General features: G+C 37.6%; 4 protein-coding genes across 4 annotated transcripts; 2 read left to right on the top strand and 2 right to left on the bottom strand.

Annotated features, from left to right (window-relative positions):
- Positions 1-177: 177 nt before the first annotated feature.
- Positions 178-4,043, bottom strand: LOC129577794 (U-scoloptoxin(01)-Cw1a). The gene is made up of 3 exons (XM_055465386.1): positions 3,312-4,043; positions 444-566; positions 178-374 (listed from the first exon to the last, which is right to left on the bottom strand). Exons 1-3 carry the CDS (start codon positions 3,381-3,383, stop codon positions 195-197), a joined length of 375 nt encoding a protein of 124 aa, XP_055321361.1. The 5' UTR covers positions 3,384-4,043; the 3' UTR covers positions 178-194.
- A 6,549-nt stretch (positions 4,044-10,592) lies between these two features.
- Positions 10,593-12,140, bottom strand: LOC129579464 (ATPase ASNA1 homolog). The gene is made up of 4 exons (XM_055469569.1): positions 12,001-12,140; positions 11,895-11,928; positions 11,682-11,799; positions 10,593-11,594 (listed from the first exon to the last, which is right to left on the bottom strand). The coding sequence occupies exons 1-4, from the start codon at positions 12,077-12,079 to the stop codon at positions 10,830-10,832; spliced, it is 996 nt and encodes a 331-aa protein (XP_055325544.1). The 5' UTR covers positions 12,080-12,140; the 3' UTR covers positions 10,593-10,829.
- Positions 12,141-12,564: 424 nt separating this feature from the next.
- Positions 12,565-14,626, top strand: LOC129579455 (translation factor waclaw, mitochondrial). The gene has a single exon (XM_055469552.1). It carries the CDS (start codon positions 12,565-12,567, stop codon positions 14,515-14,517), a length of 1,953 nt encoding a protein of 650 aa, XP_055325527.1. The 3' UTR covers positions 14,518-14,626.
- Positions 14,627-14,760: 134 nt separating this feature from the next.
- LOC129579457 (protein ERGIC-53) lies at positions 14,761-18,531 on the top strand. Its single transcript, XM_055469554.1, has 6 exons — positions 14,761-15,149; positions 15,636-15,790; positions 15,929-16,101; positions 16,191-17,090; positions 17,171-17,287; positions 17,373-18,531. The coding sequence occupies exons 1-6, from the start codon at positions 14,957-14,959 to the stop codon at positions 17,407-17,409; spliced, it is 1,575 nt and encodes a 524-aa protein (XP_055325529.1). The 5' UTR covers positions 14,761-14,956; the 3' UTR covers positions 17,410-18,531.
- Positions 18,532-18,928: the final 397 nt, after the last annotated feature.

Genomic DNA, 18,928 nt, shown 5'->3' on the forward strand with positions numbered 1-18,928 from the left:
GGTGGTGGTATTGTTTTCATTGGCAGCTGCATTACCGGTTCTGACACTATCAATTTTCCATTTCTCTCTTTCTGTTGCTGCTGCTTCTGCTGCTGCTGCTGCTGTTGTTGTTGCGGTTTTTGTTGAGTTTGCTGGGAATTCCGAGTCGAGAGCACTACCACATCTCTAACGCCACCTACGTCTCGATTCGTATATCATACTGCATTCGTATTAGGATCACGATACAACTCTTCGTTGTTTCGATAAAGTGATGCCGCAAACGGACAGTCTACATTCGTCCACCAGTCGCAAACGCGATACGCTTGATTGAATACCGTTCCATTGGGACAGAGGAATGAATATATTGTGCCGGAAAAGAGACACCAATGCCAAACCTAACGATGAATAAAAAGAGAATTAATCAGTAAATCGAAAGTGAAATATCGAATTTTCATTGGAAATACTTGGCAACGCGTCTCAATGTCGGCATAGTAACCAGGCAATCGTCCCTTGCAACTGAATGACAATCCCTTTGGCACCGTATCATAGGCCGGATAATCTATTCCGGCTATATATCCATCCACTTGCTGAAAGTTGGAAAAAAATGAAGAAAATTTAAGAAAGTTAACCAAGTACTGAATTTCAAACTTAAAGTGCCATAACGACACTAGATTTCGATAATATGACGTTGTCATTCCTCAAAAACTAAGTTTAAATCTAGAAAGAAATCGCAAAACCCGCAGAACTAAAAGAGGTATTTCTGTTCGGGTTCTTTGATGTAATTTTCGTTGAATTAAAGAAAAAAAGAAATGTATAAACAATTATTAGGTGAATTGGAAATAATTGACACTGATTTAAGTCAAGTTAAGTACATCAATCTGCAAGTAATTTTCTGCTCAGCTGCGTTCATTTGACAGCGTAAGACGCAGCATGATTTCAACAATTTACTCCCTCAGATGTGCAACTGATGCAGAAAAACCATTTTATGTAAATTTTCTTTTGATTTTACATCGTTTTAAATGCCTTCGCCTCTTGACCCACCATACATCGATCGGAAAAACAAACAAACAAAAAATAGCACTTTAATTTCATCACATATATGTCTGCTCGCCAATGATTGCACAACCGCAAGCACACATACACATTTCCTCAAATGGATTTTTGTGCTCCATTCGAACAATTGAATAAATTATCAAAGTTGGGGTTCAGATGATCGCAGATTCAGATGATTCAAAGTTGCCATCCATCTACATTGCAATCGGCGTTGAGTTGGCGCGAACAGGTTTATGTTTTTTTATGTGATTGATGGTTTATTATGAAAATTTCTCCCCCCATTGTGCACAATTGATGTGATCATTTCCATCAATTCAATTAAATTGCGATTGCGTTACACATAAAAACCAATTGAAATGATCAAACAATGTAGCCGATGATTATCCGACATATTCTCGAACCACTAAAAATGGATGATGTAATGTGTATATCATAATTTAATAAATTGCCAAAAATTTCAATTGAAAATCATTAACGTTATGTTGACCATAACCCTTGCTCTCTGTGATTCATATGAAAATGCCTATATAATTTTTTTACGTATTTTCTTTCCTTCATTCGTAACATCTTTGAGTATATTGTTGTTTTTTTGCGTAAAATTATTATTGAATGAAAGCCGCTTGCCCATTAAAATACGCAGACATTATTTTTCTCTCTTTAAAACACCTCATAATTTTCTTGCTTTTTTTTCTCTTCTTTAAATTGATTTCGGGGAATCGACGACTACATCTCGCCAAAGTGTCAAGAATTAATCGTCAATTTGTTCAAATAAAAGTTCGTTGCCATAATATCAATTACTTTCAATTTGGTATGGAAATCGGGTTGTCGAGTGTAAATGACTACATACAAACCCATCAGAAATAATACTAATTATCTATTTCCAGCACGGGAAAACACATCATGGAAATGGATGGAACAATGCGTTTTACATGCGTGATACGCACCTTTTGGTTCGGCGGAAAAATTGATCGAATTTCGTTGGAATCACAAAACTGAAATCGCAAATGCCAATTCAATGACAAACACACACACTCGAAAAAACCAACAATCATGCATACTACAGCGTCATGAAAACGAATGGAAGAAAAAAGAAGAAAAACAATCGAGGAAACAAATTCTAACATGATAATCATTTTTTTTGTATACTTCGATTATACAATTTCATCCGCTCTAAAAGCCGTCAGGAACCAAGCCGCGGTGCTCTCATATAAACTAGCAAATTAAATTTGTGTAGTGAAACAAATTAAATTCACATATTTATATGCGCATCTTCTGCGCTCGCAACGTGTAAAAATGATGGCTGTGCACGTCAGTGTGGCTGACGAAGAAAGGCGAACAATTCGTCGATCGAGCAATGGAAGAAAGACGAAAAAAACGCGCTCGCACACACATATTGAGCAAATGATCAATGAGTGCAAGTGCTGATGCATGATATGTCAGCTGCAATTGAATGTAAGATTCGCATGTTGCATTGAAATCAACGTGCTTCGACTCCTCAGCAATCTACGCGCACACAAACGGCGTCTCTTAAGTTTTGTTTCTTCTCCGCATGCAGACACAGACACACGTACAAATCAACACACGTCGATCGGTTGCATTTCGAAAAGCTCAAACGAATAGCAGAAACAACAAATTATTAATCCATCGCTCTGAATTTTTAATTCTCGCACAAATTTCCAAACGTATTAAATCAATGTAAACCCGTAAATACGTTTAATTAATTTTCATTATTTTTCATCATTGCCAATCTTGGGTATGATGCCACCACAAGTGGTTGTAGTTGGAAAACAATCGTTCGGTACGCCTCGCATTACAATTTACCGCATTGTTCTGTTTTGGCGTGAAAAGCTTCGTATACATTCATATTGGGATAGACGTTTTGTGTTATTAATGGAAATTCCGTAACACCGAAAATGTCTCAACCAGACATTTTTCCATTCAACGACTGCGGCGACAGCGGCACTAACAGCAACAGTAACAGTAATGGTTGCTTCTTGATGATATGAAAATCCAATCAGAGCCTTCGATTCTCAAGCGCATCGAAAATAAATTTCAAGACGAAAATCATTTCAACAAGATATTTCGCATATATGCAACACTTTTTGCAGCACATCGTTGCTAGTGAAATAGACAAGATTGCTCTTCTTTGCATAAATGCACATCGCAATCTCAATCTTCCAGTTGGCAATTTCCAATTCTTTGCACAAACAAATTGTTTCTTAAATTTTAGATCAACTAGTTTATGAGACTCAAAACCAAGGAAGAAATGTTATACTTACGCCATTCACGGTATCGATATCCAATAAATATAATCCAACAGCAATTGATACCAACACGATTATTTTCCACATTGTTCAACGGCAATTTTTCAAAAACTTTTCTTTACTTAATTGTTTCAAATTGATTTTTTGCCGAAAAAGAATTCGTTCTTAGAATTTTGACTATTTCGCTCTAAATTTAATGATACTTCAATCACCCGATCCTAATTGGTTGGATTTACTTTATACTTCTACCCTTTCCACTCAAACGATACGCACAAAACCAATTCGTTCACACACAATTTTGCTAAATTTACAATTTCTATCTCAAACACATAGTCTCTGAAGGGCGCACCGTTAGTTCTGTTGCTTTTCAATTGTTGTATATGTTTTCAATTTTGAAATGCATAAAAAGTGGGATTCTCGCATCAAGATTTGAATGTTCTTTATTTACTCGTTCTCCGGTTAAATCATCGTATATCGGCGATTACGACTTGATTTCTGTGTCGCACGCAATATTCAACGCGAGAAAAATGAAATAATAAACGAAAACGGCACAAAAATCCCCGGTGGATGATTTTATTAAGATGAATTGTTTTTCGACTGCACTTCTGAATCTTGAACGATGAAAAACTGAATGTACTTTTTAACGGACGTTTTCGTTCTTCCGTTTGAATCTATCCGATGATTTAATTTCGGATTCGGATTGTTTTCGAGCGGTACTTTTGAGTTGATATGTTCAAATGAGATGAATAATCTGGCAATTGTTTCATTTATATAGTAATCCCCACGAGAGTCGACCGCCACCCAAACGAATTGTAACACGGTGCGCGCGGGCATAAAATGAACAAACAAGCGCGCTACATGGGTTTTTGCGCTGAACGATAGATGCAGCCGCAGAGAGTTCGTAGTTGAAGTGTGAGGTACACGGTGTACGAAATTTCGTAGCAAACCGACACACTAGCATGAACGATCACTCTCGGGCTTGTAACCGTTCGTAATAGTTCGAAAGTTCAATTCATTGATACGCTGAATGAGCACCGACGAGATTGAATTTGAATGAGTGCAAGAAGAAGAAGACAAAAAAATATGATGGAATTGGATCGTGGCCGAATAAAATGCCTCTCACTTGTCATTTTTAGATGATATAACGGGATGAAAACCCTTGCAGTGGTGTCCTTCTTGATTGGCCCAATTTATCTTCTCGTTTTGATCGAAATTCTTCGACCGAAGAGTTTTTCACGACGTCGGCAGCGCAAAATGCACGACAACTACGATCATAATGGCTGGGAAAGCATTTGCGGCGACGGAACCAACTTTTGGCGGTGCACCACACGCTGTGTGGAGCAATATTCAGCCGGTCGGTATTGTGCAATATTACGCTTTGTAATTTAATTAGAAATCATGTTTTGACTGTTCTTTATTTCTGAAAAATAAAATTGTAATTTTTTACATGAATTCGAAATATGAAATTTTCGTAATGCTGTTAGCTGGAACGAGAACAATTAAATGTATGCGAAAATATGTGCAAAATGTGCATTATTTATGGCTTATGACTCATTTAAAAACGGTAATCTTGTTTGTTTTCTCTGCGCCTGCATTCGTGCGCTTTATTTGTTTTTGGAGAGTAAGAATTTAGTCAAGGAATATTTTTGTTCGGTGGATTTTTCGAGACTTTCGTCCCCCAATTGGTCGTCTCATTGACATTTTAACCACAAGCAGCCAATTGAAACTATTCCTCGTCTGCAAACATGCTGAGCTGTCTTCAATCTTATTATGCCACCGTGGCCGCGTAATTCAGTTGATGCAATTTGACATTCTCCTCGCCACTAGCGACAGGAATCAATCATCGATGATTGAAGATGACATTTAATCACAAGTAATAAAACGGTGATGGGACTTGATGGATTTGCAGAAAGGTTCGAAAAATTAATTGACAATTCGAATAAAAAATTGATAGAGTTCCCAGAAATGCCGAAGGTTAGTCATTTTGTCGCTTGTATGTCGACACTTTCCGATTGCTACGCAAAAGGAGGTGAGATCAAGATGACGAGTGAATGTTCATTGCTCGGGCGGAACAATTGCATATTACATTGTACATCCATGGCATTACTAGATCATTGTGCTGCGAACACACACGGTGCGCGCGAGTAATAAACCGGAACGCGTCTTAGAGATGCACACACAAACCGCAGAGATTTAATCGAAAAACAAATTTTCGGCTAATTAAAAACCAAAATGTGAAATAATAATTATTATTCAATTAGAAAACGGAATATACATCGAGCGTTGCCCAACCACATTTGTGATTGTAAGTGGTTTGCGGAAGATGATATTGTAACAGCTAGATTCTTCGCGTTTTTTTTCGTTAGCGAAGAAAACAAGGCCCATGTTACCGTTTGTGGTTTCTAGACCAAGCAATTCTCTTGCTGCTGCTGATGCCTGTCGAAATGCCGAAAATTATTCAATTTTCGACTCTCGAATAAAAAAAAGCATCCGATATAGACATACACATTTTCGCGTGTCTCATGTGTCAGCCAAAATTCTATGCGAGCAGCAAAACAATTACAATGACCTCAAAATTAACAGAACAATTAAAATGATGTAATCGTTTGTTGTGCATCTATCTCTGCTGTTGCTCTTTCTCTCTCTCTCTCTCTCTCTCTCTCTCTGTCCGAAAAAATGAAATGCGCCGATGATGATTTGTGTTCAAATGTAATTAGAAAAGAAGCGAGATCATTGAAATTGAAATGAAAGACTAAACTGCGAAATAATTTTTCAATGCAAGTGCCCACAATGATGAGACTAAATGCCGTTTTGCATTGCATAAGTTCATAAATATGTGTGTTCAATCGCAAACGGTACAATAAAACGGCAATACGGCTCTTTTTCCTCTGTTCATCTTTTCATTTACATCTATTGTTTATTTATCACGACTGTTTTCTTCACGTTTGTTTTTGTTTGTTTTGTTCTTTTTTTTTGACTCCGTCGTTGGCAATGTTAATTTTTGGTGGTGTGAAATAGCTGCCCCATATCAATGACAGACAACAAATCCATCAAAAAAAAATCATAATACTAATATCGATTGAAACAAGGTGTTTTTAAGCGATTTCCATTGGAACAAAATCTTTCATTCGAATCGCTGTAATTGAAAAATGATGAGTTCTAGTGCGAGAAAAAAAAACAAGAACAACAGATAATTTCATATTTCAATTAAAAGCAAGTCAAGCAAGACAATCACTTTTCTGGAGAGCGAAAAAGTGGCCAATTCGAATGAAATATACATGTTAGTAAATCATAATGGGAAATTGCAGTGTATCGCACAATTTCACAAACGAAGGAAACAAGCTTTAATCGATTGACGATTATTTTCCACCGTTTTATTGAATTTTAACGCGCGATAAAAATTGTGAAATGTTCATAAGTGACAAGTTATCAATTCTCTTGGATATTTATCATTATTAACCGGAAACGTGCACATTTTACACATCACAGAATTTATTGCCATTTCATATTCAATTTTCTATGTTCGTGTTCCATTGCATACTTTGTAGCATCCTTTTCACAATGATTCGATTGGCTCGAGTTTTGAAATTGAAATTATGATTTTATCGGTGATTGAAGCAATCGAATTTGTTTGTTTGGTTTAGAGGTGAGATTCTGTGTTTGCATTCTAAGTGGGAAGCGAACGAAAGACAAATTCATTTGAAAATTGAAGAAAACCCAAAGAAATTGCATCGCTTTCGGCTCTTTTTTTCTCTTCAAATTTATATGAGAAACTTATTAGCAATCTACTCATTAAGAGTTAAAATTGAGCAAATTTACACAGTCGAGAAGTCAAGAGAGAAAAAAAAAGTACAACATACTAAGGTAATCACTCAATTGTAATGAACTTTATTTCATGACTAATTATCACTTGCAGCAAGAAACTCATTCTATCGTCTACACACACACACACCCAACGTATTTAACGTCCATCGAGTCTGTGATTTAGTTACCATACACGTTGTATTGAAGCGTTTGATCTCAATTCAAAAGCGTAGCATCGGAAAATCAATTGTTAATTAGCGAATGCAGCACTTGCAATTGCTATTGTTTGTAAGGTGCTAAAACGACGGTAATCGACAAGAATTCATAGGAATACGTTTGGAAAAACCAAGCACCGACACGCATTTACCGTGCAAACCACAATCAATTTTGGCAAGCAACTTGAAAACAAGAGCCGCCGACAGTCGACACAGTCAACAGCAGTAGCAGCAGCCAGACATTCCAGATCAAGCGAGGGAGAGAGAGAGAGAGAGACCGACGAAAGCGAGCGTTGTTCATATAAAATTTAATTATAGTCGGATGGCAAGACTCTCGACATTGCCCCACATGAACAATGTACGTTTGCGGTGCGACGGGCAGGCAATTGCCATTGTATATGGAATGCATTTGAGGCACACTTTTCGCTTGTCGAGATTGATTTTCTTCACACACCTACGCCATGTGTGTGTGAGTGTGTGTGTGTCTGTAGCAATAAATTAAACCATTTTATTGTTATTAACACGCTTCTCTCGCGTCTACCGCGAGATTTAACTTTGTTTCCATTTGAATTTCGTTTTTCCCCTTTTGTTGTTTCATTTCTTTGATGATTAAATAGGAATCATTTGATTCATTCGAATGGGAGCGATACAATCGGATGGAATTCGATTCAATTTCCGTATACTAAATTAAATTATCCGGAGGAGAAAAAAAGAGCCAAATAATACAAAAGACGATTAACAAAACGACGTGTCAGAGATCATGTTCGATCACTTACCGAAATGATTAAATGCTCAACATGTTACACTCACAAACGGTTTGGACGCGCTTGATGATCTAATAAATGGCGCCCGCAGTCAGCCATCAAACCAACCGCAACTGTGTCATATTGTGCGCTTTAAAATTCGAGCTTCGTTTCATCCGCTTGTTGCACAATTCACCACCTACAATAAATCCAATTACCCAAATGAAATGTCAAACCAAAGGCTACCTCTTTAATTGTTATCAATCTCAACTGATCCTGTAACACTGTATGCACCACAAACTGAGCGTCGGGCATTGTTGTATTTTCCATGTGATTCGACGGTTTTTCGTCGTCGTAGTCGTCTTCTTTGATTGCAACAAATTCTCATTTTAGCTGAATCATTTCCCTAGCCAATTTTCTCTAGGCTTCTGGCTGCTTTATTAATTGTTCACCCGTTTGATGCCATTGTTATGTTATACAGTGGAACCTCGATTATCCGTCAGGCACCGGACCAGCACCTTGACGGATAATCGAAAAAGACGGATAATCGAGGTTTTCATAAAATAAGCCCAACCAATCAAAACTTCCATATTATTATTAGTTTATGATGGAAAATCGGGTGATGTAGAAAATATATGACACCCATAGAACAAGAGAACAACTTATGAGTTCTCTAAATTTAGAGTAAAATAGAGACAAATAAAGTTGCAAGCAAAAGTGATACAACTCAGCATTGAGTCGAAAAGATGTTTTTTGCATTTTTCTTCCTGCTAGAAGCAGATATCGACTAGGTTTGTAGTTCTTTTGATGTTTTACAATAATGCTTAAGACACCTACTCGTTATCTATTTCCAGTAGCGAGAAAATGCAAAAAACATCTTTTCCACTCAATGCTGGGTTGTGTCACTTTTGCTCGCTACTTTATTTGTATCTTTTTTGCTCTAAATTTTTTTCCGTTCCAGTTATGGATAACGAACTCATAATTTGTTCTCTTTTTCTATGGGTGTCATATGTTAGATACGAAAATAGATTTGCTTCATTGTCCAATATATGGAAAATGTTTTCGGTAGCAACGCCTCCGATTTCAAATTAACGAATGTACAAGCGAAACACAATTGAGTTTGATTATGAGTGTCAGTCGGCGACATTATCCGTATGTTCAAGTAAAATGAACTGAAAAAAAATATCAACCCGGCAAGGGGTGACGGTTAACAGAGGTGACGGATAATGGGAGGACGGATAATCGAGGTTCCACTGTATAATTTGATTGAAGATTCAAATAAAAAGTAAACAAATGAGCAAGCAAACTGCGCGCTGTATGCACCAAGCGAAAGTACGCATCGGCAGATCATCAGCATATAGCTGTATCTCAGCATCAGTCGTCAGTCTGCCAGTCGCGCCAATATGCTTCGGCTGAAAAATGACAACGCCATACTTCAACATTCAACTGAACAAACATTGAATGGTCAACAAATTATACGGTTGAAGGCTTTGAAAGTCGAGCGAGCGAAAGAAGCAGGGAGAGAGAGGGAGATACGTTCGATTTACGGTATTTTAATTTTTATGAGTTTCTTCTTTTCTGTTAGTTTGCATCCCAATTGAATGCAGCGTGACGATAAATTTGATTCACCTTTTCCATGGGTTTTCGGTCTATTATTCGAGAGCATGGCTTTTGCACCGAAAGATCATTCAACGTGAAAACGTGCTAAAACTATTTCGGACCAGCGAATAAAAGCAAACAAAACGCCGCAGCTAAACAGTAATGAAAAGCCTTTGGGCGTCATAAGCAATCAAAATCATCTAATTCGCAAAAAATACACTCACTCACACATACAAACACTTACAAAAGCCTCCTTATAACACATTGGAATCTGGAGTGATCTTTAAATCAAACATTATTATTGTTGTCGTCATCGTTTTAGTGTGGGAACTTTTCAAGACATTGATTCCAGCACGAAATTAAGTCGTCGCTTCTTTTTCTCTCTGTTACACGGTTTCTTCGGATCCAGAGGACCAATGCTGTATTTACAATTTAATCTTGAGAATAGTAATCACGGGTTTTTCATATTTTAGTGCAGCCAAACAGAGTTCGGCAAATTGTTATGGAAATCAAACTTACTTTTACTTTCGTATTTTCTTGCCACTTCTCATCAAGTGAAATTATGTGCATGCCCATGAGCTTTGAACATTTAAGTAGCATCGAAATCGAATTATATCAGATTTTTGTTCAACTGTTACAGCATTTCGATCGACACTTTTATGAGTTTCGTGCTGAATATTGAACATATTTTCAGTTGGATCATGAAAATCAAGTGATGCGTAAAGATGACAAGCCTAAATTATGGGGCGAAAAAATACCAAACTTTTTAATTCGACAATGTACGCTCCAAAATTAGAATTTCGCCGCAATTTATACTTTGAAAAAACAGCACATCATTCGCCAGTCAGATTATTTTATTATGCGTTTCAATTGAGAAATCGTACAACCCACTCACATTCTCAACAAAGGAATAAAAAAAACACACAAAAAAATCGTATATTTCCACCATTTATAATTTATTTCGAATTTTTCCCATAAAATTATCTCAAATAAAGATTTGCGGTGATTGTTTGTTTGTTTTTCTCTTCCAATTATTGATATCGATTTTTTAGTTCATTTAAAAATAAATTTGAAGCGTTGAAATTAGAGCGCCGGAAAACACAGGTCGATTGTGATTGAATAAATCATAATAAAACTAAACTCGATCGAGTAAGCGGTCTTTCGGTCGGTTCTTATTTCGGAACATATGGAACGATCAAATTTTCGCTGAATGCTTTGACAGCATCAACACCGCGTACCTCTTTTTCCTGCAGCGGCAATTTAATAACATGGAAGTCCTCATACAAATCTGCAATTTCGTCCAAATATTTCGATTGGACTTTGTATCGTGCTTTGCACATATGACACGGTTCTTCTTTGTCCGATTTGATTAGCAATTGATTGACAATGATGTTGTGCGTATCGATGCCGCATTGTGTTAGCTCTTGCACCAAACGCTCTGTTTCGTACAGTGACAGGAATTCAGCTATACAAACGCAAACGAATGTGGTTTGCTCGGGATTGCGGAATTGTTCGTTCACTTGTCGAATGGTGGCCAACATTTCGTCCAATTTTGTACTCAGCGATTCAGCGTTAAAGTCCTGCGTTCCAAACAGACTGCCAACCTGCGAAAGTAGCGGTGCAATTTGCTGTTTAAGCCGTAACAAACGTCCCAAACCCTTTTCCACCACTTGTGGGAATGACAATAGACGCAACGTGTGACCAGTTGGCGCCGTATCGAAGACAACAATCGAAAAATTCATGGATTTGATCAATTTCATGACTTCAGCATAGCTCATTGCCTCATCAATACCAGGTATTGCGCCCATTAGTTCGCTTAGGACACCTTTTCCCACTTTCAGCACATCGGCTTCACCTTCGAAATACTCCGGAGGCAGCTCATTCAGTCCAACATTTGGGTCAATTTCCATAGCGTATAAATTGTCAAACCCATTTACCTAAATTAGTGCAGACAAGAAAACGTAATTAGTTAATAAATAAAAAAAAATGGAAGTTTGTTGTCTCCTCTAATAATAGAAACAAACCTTTCGTGGAACTTTGGAAAACTTTTGATCGAATGCATCGGAGATGTTGTGGGCTGGATCCGTTGACATAATCAACACTGACTCACGAACTTTCGACAATTGCACGGCCAAACTACAACTGTAATTTATGTGGAAATTCAGAGATGAGAAAGAATGTCAATAAAAACTAAACGCAAAATTGAGCCAAAATCAAGGGCTACTGCATTCAATTACCTGCATGTAGTTTTACCCACACCGCCTTTTCCGCCTGCAACGAAAGAACAAATTGCATTTTATCATATTCCTGATTGGAAATTGCGATTAATTCAACTGTACTCACCGACAAATACCCATTTCAGCGATGTTTGATCGATGATATTCTTCAAACTTGGCTCCAGCGTATCAATATCCGAATCCATTTTACCTTTAAATTTACTAGTTAATTTACGGAATTTTATTTACTAAATGGAAAACTGATTTTTCTTTTTTTCTATGCGAATTAACTTCGACTTGAATGGGTGCAGTTACAAAAGTTTTCTGCCTCGTTGTATATTCGCTCTCTCGCTTATGTGAGTGTCAGTGTCGAATGTTTATGGTGTGTCAAACTCGCTATGAGTGCGTTGTGACACAATACACTTGGTTGCTACTGTCAAAGTCTCTATTCAGTACAAAACACAAACTGATGATTCGTTTTAACATTTGCAATTAGTTTTATTCATTTTTAATTATTTTTGAACAAGTGAAAAAAAATATTGTCAAACCAATTTAAAATTTAGATTAAGAATATTTTATTTTGAAATATGTTTTATGTAACGAAAATCATAGGTGTTTAATACAAAATATGAGTAGATCATAACCTAAAAAAAATTCGTCGTTCGTATAAAATTCTAGAAGAAAAACGAATATGATTACCAAATTACGGTGGTGTACTCGTTTCATTGGCGGTTATGTCAAGTTAGCCACGTACCAACGACCCCGTTACTATTGCACCAGCACAGAAATTGATATTGTGGAAGATCATAGCTTCAATTTTGCCGATGTTCCAGTGAATCGAATCCGAAACTTCAGCATAATTGCTCATGTTGACCATGGCAAATCGACGTTAGCTGATCGATTGCTGGAAATGACTGGAGCCATTGCGTCGAATAGTGGCCAAGCGCAGGTCTTGGACAGTTTGCAGGTGGAGAAGGAGCGTGGAATCACAGTCAAAGCTCAATCGGCATCACTACTGTATCGTTACAAAGACGGCCATACCTATCTTCTTAATTTAATCGATACGCCGGGTCATGTGGATTTTTCCAATGAAGTAACGAGATCGTTGTCGGCGTGTGAAGGTGTCATTTTGTTGGTCGATGCTAATCAAGGTGTCCAAGCTCAAACGGTGGCCAATTACCATTTGGCCGTTGACAAAGGCCTCGTTGTGGTGCCAGTTTTGAATAAAATCGATTTGAAAAACGCTGATCCAGACCGTGTTTGCATCGAATTAAGCCATTTGTTTGATATCGACCCAGAGTCAGTGATGCGAGTATCCGCAAAATTGGGCATTGGCATTAAAGAGCTACTCGATGCAATTGTTTGTCGAATTCCAGCACCAGAGGTGATTGATCGAAACGGTGCATTCCGCGCTCTTTTATTTGATAGTTGGTTTGATCGCCATCGCGGTGCATTGAATTTGATTTATGTGAAAGATGGCTCAGTGAGTGTTGGCGATGAGATTCAATCGTATGCAACGGAAAAAACGTACGTGATTCGAACATTATCAATTTTACGGCCACATGAACTGAACGTTAGTAAGCTGAATGCCGGCCAAGTGGGATTGGTGGCATGTAATATGAAGCATAGCAAAGATGCGGTCATTGGAGATACGCTATTTGTAAAAGGGACAAAAGTTGAACAGCTGCCCGGATTGCAATCTAATCGAGCAATGGTATTTGCGGGCATTTTTCCAGAGAATCAATCCGAGCACGTTGATCTGCGAAATGCGCTGGATAAATTGATTTTGAACGATTCGGCGGTTACAATAACACCCGATTCAAGTCCAGCGCTGGGCCAAGGATGGCGTTTAGGTTTTCTCGGTCTATTACACATGGATGTTTTTTGCCAACGACTCACACAAGAATACGATATTGGTTCAACAATAACAGCACCGTCGGTAACTTATAAACTGAAATTATCCAATCCAAAGCTAATCAAAGACCGTAACTCTGACATAATGTACGTGAGCAATCCGCTTATGTTCCCCGATCCAAGCGACATTGAAGAATATTTTGAGCCCTGTGTTTTGGGAACGATTATCACGCCAAAAGAATACATACCCGAAGTGATTGCATTGTGTGTTGAACGACGGAGCGAGCGCCAGGGAACGATTGATATCGATGAAAATCGTGTGATGATGACCTATACAATGCCATTAAGTGAGATTGTGATCGATTTTCATGATGAATTGAAAGCGGTCACATCAGGATATGCCAGTTTTGATTACGAAGACAAGGGCTATCAATCAACGAAAGTGGTAAAATTATGCCTTCATCTGAACCAACAGCCAGTGGATGAGTTCAGTCGCATCGTTCACATATCGAAAGTTAATACAGTTGCCCGCGATATGGTGAACAGATTAAAAGAATTGATACCAAAACAAATGATACAGGTTGCCATCCAGGCGGTTGTGGGTAGCAAAGTTTTGGCACGTGAAACGATCAAAGCCTATCGAAAAGATGTTGCGGCCAAATTGTACGGTGGTGATGTGACTAGACGAATGAAACTGATACGAGCCCAGGCCGAAGGGAAGCGAAAAATGCGAGCCATAGCTAGTGTTAAAGTTCCACATGATACATACATAAAACTTTTGAAAAGATGAAACCGTTGTTATGTTCTAAGTAAACTACCGAAATATTTAGAGAAGTTGTACATTACTGATATAAAAACGAATACAACTCATAATAAAGATAAAAAAAGTCAAAAAAAAACATTGTAATCATTGGCTGTAATTCATTTGAATAGAGAAGAGAAAAAAAAACAGCTGTTTACAAAGCAAAACAACAATTCCGCTGTACACCGATTTCGGAGCGGCGAACTAACGAATGAATGGCAACGTCAAAACACACGTACGAATAGAGTGAAGTGAAGTGGAGTGAAATGACATTTCGTCGGTGTGCGAGAAACCCATTTAACTATCGCACACAATGCGAAAGAGAAAGAGCGAAGCAACGTAAGCGAAGTTCACATCAGGCACTCACATATTACCATACAACAGTTCTTCTGTCGCGTCTGAGCTATTGAGTTGTCATATCTCTACAATGGCTGCCACCGGTTTGACGTGTAGTATTTCTTTAAGAACATTTTATGTGCTATTTATTTCAATTTTTTTAATAAAATCATTAAGTGGTGATGGCCTAGCAGTGCACCGACGATTTGAATATAAATATTCCTTCAAACCACCATATTTAGCGCAAAAAGATGGAACTGTGCCGTTCTGGGAGTACGGTGGCAGTAAGTAACACACAATAAAAAAAACTACCAAATTTACAATATATAGCATCGTAGTAAATACACGGGCAAATATCAGGTTTTCAAAGTTAAATCTTTCACTGCTTTCGACACGTCAGTTAATTTGGTGTTTCGTATATATATGCTATCACAGACATGCGTTCGTAAGCCTATTTCGCAACAAATGAACTAAATACTTTTTGTTGGTTCAATTTATTTTTTGATAGTGAAAGTTCAATTTTTTTTTATGTTGGAACAACATGTATGACATTTCACTGAGTCATGAATTCATGCTCCTTCGTTACAATTTTTTGACACGTTGGAAGTAGCGAAATGTTTGAATTGTGTGTATATTCTTTTTCATGTTTCGTTCCATACACTTGCCGTTCTTCGCGCATTTTTGTCTCAATTTATCGTCGAGTGCATGCCGAATAGACGCAATTTGTAATGAGTTTTTTTCAAAATTTAATTTCCGGAAATTTCTTCTAGATTGTATTGCTAGTTCGGATAGTGTAAGATTAGCACCATCGTTAAAGAGTCAAAAAGGTGCAATATGGACTAAAAAACAAACCGATTTCGATTGGTGGGAGATTGAAGTAGCGTTCAGAATATCCGGACGTGGTCGAATTGGTGCTGATGGATTGGTATGGATTGTTCGGAATATTAAAAACAAATTAAATACTCAACTTGCTTAATGAGATTGAAGAGAGAGAGAAAGAGAGAGAGAGAACAGACAAATGGGTCACTGTAACAAACTGTTTATTTTTGTTTCTGGAATTTAGGCTATTTGGTATACAACGCAAAAGGGAGACTACAATGGAGACGTATTCGGTTCGTCTGATAAGTGGACCGGTCTCGGTGTGTTCTTCGATTCATTCGACAATGACAATAAACACAATAATCCTTACATAATGGCTGTATTGAACGATGGAACCAAACTATTTGACCATCAAAAGTAAGCAATTGAAAAAGTAAAACAACTTTCAAATGTAAATCGAGTATTAATTGTTGTTTTATGTCTGTTTTTTTTTCTCATGAATTTAGCGATGGAACAACACAATTGTTGTCCGGTTGTTTGCGTGACTTCCGTAATAAGCCATTCCCAACGCGTGCCAAAATCGAATACTATGCAAATACATTGACTGTTATGTTCCACAATGGCATGTCGCAAAATCAAGATGAATACGAACTGTGTTTGCGCGCTGAGAATGTGCATTTGCCGCAACATGGGTACTTTGGTATTTCGGCCGCAACTGGTGGTCTGGCCGACGATCACGATGCCTTCCATTTTTTGACCACATCACTGCATCAAGCGGGTGATTTGGGCGAAGTGCATAAACTTCCCGAAGAAGCAGCCAAACTTACTCAGGAATATCAAGACTATCAACGTAAATTGGAATTACAGAAAGAGGAATATCGCAAAGAGCATCCAGATCTCAAGAAACCGGATGAATTTGAGGATTGGTTTGAGACTGACAATCAACGTGAATGGAGACAATTATGGACCTCACATACTGCATTGACACATGAAATTAGGGAGTTGGGACGTAAAATGGATGAAATGATTGGACGGCAAGAGCGAACCATGGGTTTGTTGTCAATCAATGCACAACAACAGCAACAGCAACAACAACCGGGAGCCGCACAGATTCAACATCATCAACAACAGCCACCACCTCAAGGCGGTCAAGGTTATGTTGATACCATTCGCAGACACGAAGTTGAAGCTATCATTCAGAATCAGAACCATTTCGTTGCTACCTTACGCGAAATGAAGAATTCACTGAATGATTTACAGGCGCGCTCCGATAACATTCTTCAAAATCAAGCCCGCCAGCCAACGGCACAAGTGCAATCAGCCGGCTACGATGTGCAATCGATGATCGGTGAAATGAGAGACGGTTTGAATCAAATCAAACAGGGCATAACCAACGTTCATTCAAAGTATGTATACAGTTAACACGACCTATTCTTGGCCCACTCTGAGACATAATGATTGATCGAATTTTTTCTCTTTTCGATAGGGTTTCAACGCCACAAGCACAAATTGGATGCCCCAATGTGACCTGCTTGAGTCTCACATCCTTCCTCGTTGCCACCGCTATTCAACTTGGTATCATGCTGGCGTATTCACTGTACAAGTAAGTGATACTTCCAAAAATCCGACTAAGCTCCTGAACATTTCTCCAATTTATTTAATTCGTTCTTTCTCTCGTTCTTTTGCAGAGAAAATCGCAACGCACAAGCTAAGAAGTTTTATTAACGCGAATTCTGTTCAATTGAAAAGTTTATAAAAAAATTTTTTAAGAACCACTGTAGAGAAAAAAGTCAGTGATCAGCTCTAGAGAGCGATCGAGTTCAATGGAACAAATAAAAAGAAACGACTACAGCAGAAAATGAAAGCAGTAAAAACATTCCTCTACATTTGAAAAAAAAAACATTTAGTAATTGTGTATATTAAGTATGAAATCGTGTCGTGTAGTACACTTTTGTTATTGTTTCTTCCCGTTATTAAACTCGACCACTGAATGAATGAATGAAAGAAAGAAAAAAACAGAAAATAATAAACAAAAGTCTTTCGGAGAAAATATAATTTATTTTTGTTGCAAAATCATTGCTCTGGTTGGCCGCCGGCTAGGCCAAGAGACTGCAATAATCTTGCAGCTTTTTTCAGCCAGATCTGCAGCCGCGAGAAGGTCATATGGCAAACACTGCGCCATTTCGATCACAACGGCCAATTGTACTGGTGTAAAAACCACATTTGCTGCAGCTCCTACTGGCACCGCTGCCACATTTTGGCGAATTGCTCCACGATTTGCGTTACGAGAGAAAAAATGCTTCTAATGAAATTTGTTTCTTCCAATTCAATGATTCATTCACACTTAAACATGCTCATAAGAAACGATTTAAATTATTTAAAAATAATGTGGTCATTTTCGACAAGAAAAAAAAACAGGAAAAGTAAAAAAAATTCTTTTCTCTTCGTAATCACAGCTGATTAGGAATTTTCCTCCGTTTTTCGTTCGTATTTGTATGAATTAATTTAAGAATTGCGTCTTAGAAGACGTATTTTTCTTTTGAGACTCTCTTCAAAACAGAAACCTCATAGGAAATAGTTACTCGTTTTTAAATTATTAATTGTGAGTTGATAACGTCAGAAGAAAAAGATAAAAAGAAAACTAAAATAATTTATATTTCGTATTTGTTTCTGTGAACGAACGTCAACTAAGAAAAACCATCAATTTTTCGTGTGACGAACGATGTATTTTTGTTCGGATATGGAGTTAAGTCCATCAATAATATATAGTATAACAAATGTAATAAAATTGAAAAGTACTTAGGCAAATTCAGCGAATTTCATTTGTACGAAAAGACAAACGAAAAATTGTGCATTTTTATTTGAGCCACCAAAACTAGCAGGACTATTTACGTGTCATAAATATTGTGTTTGTCTTATCAATTCAAACCATTCAACTGTTCGACATAACGAGAGCCGTTGCTATTTTTGAAATTCCAATCTTCTCTTTTTATTCTATTTCTGTGTGCATCGGTTTTGATTTCAAATTCTTATCAATGTTGAATTGTCTTGATAAATTCGTTTTACATTGCAATTGTACGCTTTTATGTTATGTCAGCAGTAATGTATGTTTGAGTGCAGATATGTAATATTGTGTTGCACTACACACACACACACACACACACAAATACACGTGATGCAAATATGTATAGCTTGCTCTTTTGTCGAGGGTAAACATGTTCATGTAAAAAAGGACTTAAGTACA

This window comes from Sitodiplosis mosellana, unplaced genomic scaffold (assembly GCF_009176505.1).
Source record: "Sitodiplosis mosellana isolate CC-2019 unplaced genomic scaffold, AAFC_SMos_1.0 Smas_scaffold_6226, whole genome shotgun sequence".
NCBI classification, from domain to species: Eukaryota; Metazoa; Arthropoda; class Insecta; order Diptera; family Cecidomyiidae; genus Sitodiplosis; species Sitodiplosis mosellana.